At 47.3% G+C, this 7,872-nt stretch overlaps 1 protein-coding gene across 1 annotated transcript; it reads left to right on the plus strand.

Annotated features, from left to right (window-relative positions):
* The first annotated feature begins 1,100 nt into the window (after positions 1-1,100).
* LOC135997027 (olfactory receptor 14J1-like) lies at positions 1,101-2,033 on the plus strand. The gene has a single exon (XM_065649395.1). It carries the CDS (start codon positions 1,101-1,103, stop codon positions 2,031-2,033), a length of 933 nt encoding a protein of 310 aa, XP_065505467.1.
* The last annotated feature ends 5,839 nt before the right edge of the window (positions 2,034-7,872 follow it).

Here is a 7,872-nt window from a genome sequence, read left to right on the forward strand (position 1 = left end):
TTTTTCCTTCTTTCTCCACTGCTCTGTGTTCCTGTTCTTGTGATCTTATTCTTGCTGTCAGGCTCTCTGGGGATGGGAGTTTCAGCTGCAGAGTCAGACCCTGATCTTGTGGGTCCTTTCCTGCAGCTGTGTCCATGGGAACACATGTCCCAGCTTTCCTCTGATCTGCAGGGCTGTGGGCAATCAAATCTGTGGGGCTGGGGAATGAGCTGAATCTCCCAGAAGCAAATGCCATCATTAGGACGTTTGGCTATATCCTTGAGGTTTCCTTCCAAGCTGTGAGCTTCCCTCCACGATGCAAACCTGCTTTATAGCATCTTTGTGTTATCTGAAAAGTCCATGGAGAAGCGCAGAGAGGCTACAACTGAGGAAATGCTGTCGCGTTTGTGAAATGACCCATGTGTGTCCTTGGTAAGAAGTGGAGTGCTGAAACTTTGCTAAAAGACCTTAAGAAAGGGTGAGACATTTAGTCACCCCTCAGCTCTCAGTAGTACCTTGTTCATCCTCAGGGTAACATGGGAGTATGATTGTCCTCCAATACCCAATGGTGAAAGAGCAGTTCACTTGGGAACAAGCCCTTTCACCCCACCTCACTTCACTCTAAGCCACAGAGAATCCTTTTGCCTATTAAGTCTTCAAGTCACTATCTCCAAGTGCAGCAGAAATTCTGGGGATTTCTGACTTCAGAGAACCAGGCATGATATGCGGCTGGGAAAAAAAAAAGCCCTAAAATTCCCTTCTCCCACCCACATTTTTTAGAATTCACAGTGCAGACACTAACAAGTCCTTCTATATCAGGAGTGGTTTGGTCTGATGAACTCTCAATATCCAGCCTAGTCTACTACCAAATACAGCAGGGCAGGGATGACTCCTCGAGAGCCCACACAGAGAGGCCTGACTGCTCCTGGAACACTCAGGCAGCACAAAATGAAGCTCAGGTGAGGGAGCTGAATGAAGATTTCCCTCAGAGAAGAAAAAGGGGTGATGTGTCATAGCATGACAGTCTACAAGAAATGGCATAGGTTTTGTTTAAAGAAGCCTGTTCTAACTTGTCACTGTCTTTTCCTCCTATAGCAGTGTCCCATGCCCAGAAACAGCAAATGTCCAACATCAGCTCCATCACCCAGTTCCTCCTCCTGGCTTTCACAGACACACGGGAGCTGCAGCTCTTGCACTTCTGGCTCTTCCTGGGCATCTACCTGGCTGCCCTCCTGGGCAACGGCCTCACCATCACCACCATAGCCTGTGACCAGCACCTCCACACCCCCATGTACTTCTTCCTCTTCAACCTCTCTGTCCTTGACCTGGGTACCATCTCCACCACTCTACCCAAATCCATGGCCAATTCCCTCTGGGACACCAGAGCCATCTCCTATACAGCTTGTACTTCCCAAATCTTTCTGTTTGTCTTTTTGACCTCGACAGAGTTTTCCATTCTCACCATTATGGCCTATGACCGCTACGTTGCCATCTGCAAACCCCTGCACTACGGGACCCTCCTGGGCAGCAGAGCTTGTGTCCACATGGCAGCAGCTGCCTGGGGCACTGGGTTTCTCACTGCTCTGCTGCACACAGCCAATACATTTTCACTGCCACTCTGCAAAGGCAATGCCTTGGACCACTTTTTCTGTGAAATCCCCCAAATCCTCAAGCTCTCCTGCTCCCACTCCAACCTCGGGGAAGTTTGGCTTCTTGTGGTTAGTATCTGTTTAGCTTTTGTGTGTTTTGTTTTCCTTGTGCTGTCCTATGTGCAGATCTTCAGGGCCGTGCTGAGGATCCCCTCTGAGCAGGGACAGCACAAAGCCTTTTCCACATGCCTCCCTCACCTGGCCGTGGTTTCCATTTTTCTCAGCACTGGTACATTTTCCAGTCTGAAGCTCCCTTCCATCTCCTCCCCATCCCTGGACCTTGTGGTCTCAGTCCTGTATGTGGTGTTGCCTCCAACATTGAACCCCCTCATCTACAGCATGAAGAACAAGGAACTCATGCATTCGCTGAGGAAACTAATGGCTGGTTTTTTTCAGAAGAAATAGACTTTCTGTATTTTTCTGCAAATTATTCATAATATAGCTCCTTACAGCCCCAGCCTCTTTTCTGCTATTTGTCCTTTGGTTTGGTTTGGTTTGATTTTTTTTCCGGTCTTCTACTTGTGACCATCTTTTCCACAAAGAAGTGTCATTAGTCATACCATTTCTACATAAGTATCTACTGGTCTCTTGTGACACAGAGACTTTAAGAAGCCACTTTCTCTGTGCATTTAAACAAAATAAAGTATCCTGCAGTGATTTGTTTGCCTGAGGTGCTTCTTCCAAGAGCTTTCCTGGAGCTGCAGGGGCAGTGCCTGTGTGCAGAGGTGGAGGGGAAAATTGTCCCAGCACAGCAGCGCTGCCAGGGATCACCAGTGTTTGGTCTTACAGAGCTGCTGTGTTTTCACTTCCACACTCTCCTTTTGAGCGCTTCTGTTGATCTCAAGCCTGAGTGCTTTTGCAGGCAATGGTCAGTTTTGTGACAGAGATGGGCTCTTTAACAGCCTTTCCATCTTGAAAGAGGATCTCCTGAGGGCAGTACCTGAAGGCTTAGGGCATCTTTCAAGGTTGCTGTCAAGAAGATGCTCACGAAACTGTTCTGACAAAGAAAATACCCATGTACAGCTGAAGTGTGTGAGTGTGCGGAGTGTGGCACGCAGAAGTGTCCTTGCACAGTCTGACCTCTTGGGATAGACCAGCAGAGCAGGGTCTGGTCCGTGCCTTTGTTCACTGGACACGCCGGGGAAGGTGGTCCAGGGCAATTGTCACAGACCAGACCCTTGCAACCACCATTCCCAGCAATGGACTCTCATCCCAGCTTGGAGAGGTTGGTTGTCCCTCTAAACAAATCCATGTTTGTATAGTACGGAAGATGTACCTGCCTTGTCTGGTTCCTTGCAAATGCCCCTGTGTGCTACGTCACCCTCCCTGTCTTTATGGCCTGTCCTGTTTATTACACAGTATGAAAGAAGCACATCTGTGAAGCATCTCACCTGTGCAGTCAGAAAGGGTTCTGCAAGCATGAGCAGCATTGTCCTCTAGAAGACGGCATTTCTCACCTTCCACAAAGCACAGAGCACATCTAGGGAGTGTGATGCAGTCAGAGGCACACATACCTCTATGTTTCACCTCTCTGCACTTCCTTCACAATTTCTTTAACCACCTAAGAGAGAAACAGATGTCCTCACTCATAGGGGTCCTAACGGGACAGAGGGGACATGGAGACCTACAAATTCCCAAGGAAAAAGGGGACTAGGACAATCAAACATCATCAGTGAAGTTTCCCCTAAAGGGAACAGTGAATGTCTCACACCTTCTGAAAAAAATCTCTTCCTCCTCTCTCTCATGGCCTGCCCTGTGACTGTGGTTGGGAACACCATCATCGTGGGACTACTGGTGGAAAACTTGGAAACCTGCTACAGCTCTACCACCCTGACTGTCCCATGACTGGGGACAGCACAATCTCTGCTCATAGCGATGTTCATGCTATTTCCTGCACCTTTCATATGTATGTTATAGCAGAAATTTCATGAACTGTATCCTTCTCTCTGAGTAGTCTCCTTTAGCTTTGCACTAGTAGCTGAAGTATGATAGTTGAAGACTTAGGTCACAAGAACTGACCAAGAGTAAAATTCTTGATAAATCTAGTGCTGCTGATATAGACCTAGCTGAATGTACATGACAGAAGCAGGATGAAAAAGATAAGGACCAAGGAAACAATTACAAGAGAATGAAGTAACTTCAGAAGAAGGCCAGCCTAACAACAGTGAAAACCAATAAGAAATGAAGACACGACTGACCAGAATTAGGTGATTGAACTTGGAATTGAGTGATGGGTGGTACAAGTATAATTGAGGGACACACTCTGGGGTAGAGGCCTCTCTCTGGAGGCAGCCAGCTTGAACTGTAACCTGAGAACTAATAAAAGAGGAATTGGAAACCATCAGTTCGACCTTTCATTAATCAGTACAATACTAGGGTCAGACCTTGTCATGGTGGCCAGAGTGCATAAAACCAGGATAATGTACAGAGTGTTTCCTGCTGGTGGCCACATCCTATGATCAGTACACTGGGCTGTGTGTCACCCGCTGCTCTCTGCAAGACTCATGAACTGGAAGGATTGTCTCCAGAAGACATCTGCACCTTGGCTAGGGAGGCTTCTGTCATCTGCAGCAATCATTTCATTCTTGTCCCAGATACCTTTTGTGGCCCTGACATAGTGGACCTCGTTGATTTTGCTGCAGTGCTGGAACTCCTCTGCAATGGAACCATGACACTCATGCTCTTTGCTTTCATAACCTGCTTCTTAGATTCGGTCTTCGCCTTTCCTATTGACTATTGACATCTTGTATTTGCATCAGACCTGCCAGCCTGGGGCAGCTTTCCTGCTCAGCGTGGATGAGCAGAAGGCCTTCTCCACGTGTTCCTCTCCCCTCAGTAGTGACACTGTTTCCTACATCATCCCTCATTCTTGTCTGTGTGTTGCCCAGAACAGCCCTCCTGAGGTAATTTAACAAAGCCTTTTTCCTACACCAACCTCAGTCACCTGCTCAACCCCCCTATCTGCAGCCTGATGACCAGAAATTTCAGGGGCAGAAGGTCAGTAAGAAAAATGCTCAGGAAAGTAATGAGCTGCACAGAGAGCCCATTGGAGTGGTAAATCTGTTGAATGAAATAACTTCCGGTTCTCTTCTAAACTGGCCCTGAGGACCTGGACACACTTGTGTTGTGTCCTGGGCAGTCCTCTGGAAGTGTGGGATATTGAGAAGGCTTTTGGTGTCAGGGAGATTGGGAAGACTGGCCAATGTCATTGTGAGATCTCTCTAAAACATCTTGGAAGGGGCCAAGCCATCAGAAAGGTTCCTGGTGACTTGGAAAAGGCAGACATGAAACCGGTCTTCACAAAGGGCAGGAAGGAGGATTGGGAGAATTACAGAGTGGTCAGCCTCATCGTTAGAAGATGATATGGCAAATCATCCTGCAGACATCTCCAGCCATTGGAAGGACAAGAAAGTGATGGCAGAACACATGTGGGAAGGAAAAGAAGGGATTTTTCTTTTTTTTAATCCAGGCTTCAGAAGGGCTTTCTAATGTAGTCTCCTGTAGTCTCTTTATAGACTGTTGACAGCTGGAATGAAGAAGTGAATGATGTGGTGGTTGGGAAGTTGACTGAATGACGACAGTCAAATGTCATTCAGTGGTACCAAGTCCTCCTGTCAGCCACTTACTCATGGAATCCCTCAATGACCAGCCCTCAACAACCATGGGGGAACATTTTCGTTATCGCTCTGTACAACAGGACAAAATGCACTTTCAACTCCTTTATGGATGTCGTGGTTTGATTGCGGGTGACAATAAAACCGTGGCAGATGTATTGTTAACCTCCTCTCCCCCCGGCTTCCCTCTTCAGCCCCTACCTCTCCCCGCTTCCCACTAAGGACAGGCGATTGGGAGGGAAAGAAGGACAGAGAGAAGAGAGTTGGAAAAAATTAAAAATGTTTTGCTAATGCTACCAATAAAAATAAAGAAAATAATACACAATATACAAAACCAATCTTGAAAGTCCCAGCAACTGCTCCCGCAGATGCGGGGCTGGCACCTGGAGTCCTGGACTGGACTCTGCAGCCAACCGGAACTGGATTCAATCTGTCGCTAGGCCTCAGTTCGCAGGGACAACTCGCAAGGTCTTCTCCTAATGTCGGCCATAAGGAAAAGGGACAAGATCTTCTTGATCCCCCATTTTTATATGAAGTATGATGTGAATGGGATGGAATATTTTAGTTGGTCAGTTTTTTTGGTCACTTGTTTCAGTTCACTGCTCTCGCGAGATGTGCATCCATCCTTATCAATGACCGTGCATTCCATTACGATGTCTACCAAAATATGTATCTAGATTTCAGGAAAACTGCAGTTATTTAGAAGGCTTTAGCTGACAGGGAAATTCACTAAAAGAGAAACTCGTTTTTAACAAAACCAGGACAATGGATGATGCCAAGTTTTGAGGAGCCCTTGAACAATCTTAGTTAATGCTGCCTGTTGCAGGAGAGTTGGGTAAGATGACAGTGGTAGGTTAAATTTGGCTGGCCATCAGGTGCCCACCAAGCCACTCTCTCGCTCCCCCTTCTCAGTAGGACACAGGGAGAAAGAAAAATGAAAAAATTCTCAATTCAAGATAAAGGCCATTTAATTGAGGAAGGCTGGGGGCAGGGGGAGGGGGAGGCAGACAGGGAGAAAAAAAAAGCAAAGACCACATGCAGAAGTAAAGAAAACCAAAGGACATTTATTTTCTACTTCCCAGCAGCAGACAATATCCCGCCACCTCCAGGGAGACAAGGATTCAGTAAATGTAGCAGTTGCTTTGGAAGACAAATGTCTTCATAATGAATGTCATCGCTTCCTTCCCTCCCTCCTTTCCTCCCTCCTTCCCTTTCTCCCATCCTCCCAACTCCCTTCCTCCCTCCCTCCCTCTGTAAGTTCCTTCCTCCCTCCCTTTCTCTCATTTTCTTTTGCTGAGCATTATGTCATATGATATGGAATATCCCTTTGATCAATTTGGGTAAGTTGTCCCATGTATGCCCCCTACCAACCACTTGTCTACCCCCAGCCTACCAGACTTTGAGGGATTGGAGAGACAGCCTTCACGAAGTGTGAGCACTGCCGAGCAACAGCCAAACCATCAGTGCGTGATTAACACCGTTGTAACCAGGAGTACAGGGTATGGGATGCTGTGGGGAACATTAACTCCATCCCAGCCGGACACAGCACAATGGTGTTCAGGGGTCTCTTCCAATGTGCATTATTCTAGGATTGCATGAATATTTTCCTTAGAGATATTTTTGAAGACAGAATAGACAGAGTCAGAATCACAGAATGGTTGGGGATCATCTAGTCTACCCCACTTGCTAGGTTCACCTACAGCAGATCACACAGGAATGCATCCAGGCAGGTTTTGAATGTTTCCAGAAAAGGAGACTCTACAGCCTTTCTGGGCAGCCTGTTCCAGACTCTGGCACCCTCAAAGTAAAGAAGTTTCTCCTGATATTCAGATGGAACCTTCTATGATTCAGTCTGTGCCTTTTGCCCCTCATCCTGTCATTGGGCACTACTGAAAGGATTCTGGTTTCATCCTCTTGACATCCACCTTGAGATATTTATAAACATCGATGAGATCCCCTCTCAGCCTTCTCTTCTCCAGACTGAACAGACCCAGCTCTCTCAGTGTCTCTTCATAAGAAAGGTGCTCTAGACCCCCCATCATCTTTGTAGCCACCGCTGGAATTTCTCCAGTAATTCCTTGTCCTTCTTAAACCGGGGAGCCCAGAACTGGACACAGTACTCCAGATGCGGCCTCACCAGGGCAGAGTAGAGGGAGAGGACAACTTCCCTTGACCTGCTGGTCACACTCTTCCTAGTGCACCCAAGGATATCATTGACATTCTTGGCCACAAGGGCACATTGTTGACTCATGGTCAACTTGTTGTCAAACAGAACTCCCAAGTCCTTCTCTGCAATGCTGCTTTCCAGCAGGTCAACCCCTAACCTGGGCTGGTGCATGGGGTTATTCCTCCCCAGGTGCAGGACCCTACACTTCATTAGGTTCTTCTCTGCCTGGTTCTCCATTCCGTCCAGGTCGCAATGATTGGCAGCACAGCCTTTGGTGTGTCAGGCCTTCCTCCCAGTGTTGTGTCATTCACAAATTTGTTGAGGGTTCACTCAGTCTCTTCATCCAGGTCACTGATGAACAGGTTGAAGGGGGCTGGACTATGAAGCTGTTGTGGGACACAGTGTCAAAAGTCTTGCTGAGGTTAAGGTAGACAAGGTCCAATGCTCTTCCCTTCTCTACCCA

This window comes from Caloenas nicobarica, chromosome 21 (genome assembly GCF_036013445.1).
Source record: "Caloenas nicobarica isolate bCalNic1 chromosome 21, bCalNic1.hap1, whole genome shotgun sequence".
NCBI classification, from domain to species: domain Eukaryota; kingdom Metazoa; phylum Chordata; class Aves; order Columbiformes; family Columbidae; genus Caloenas; species Caloenas nicobarica.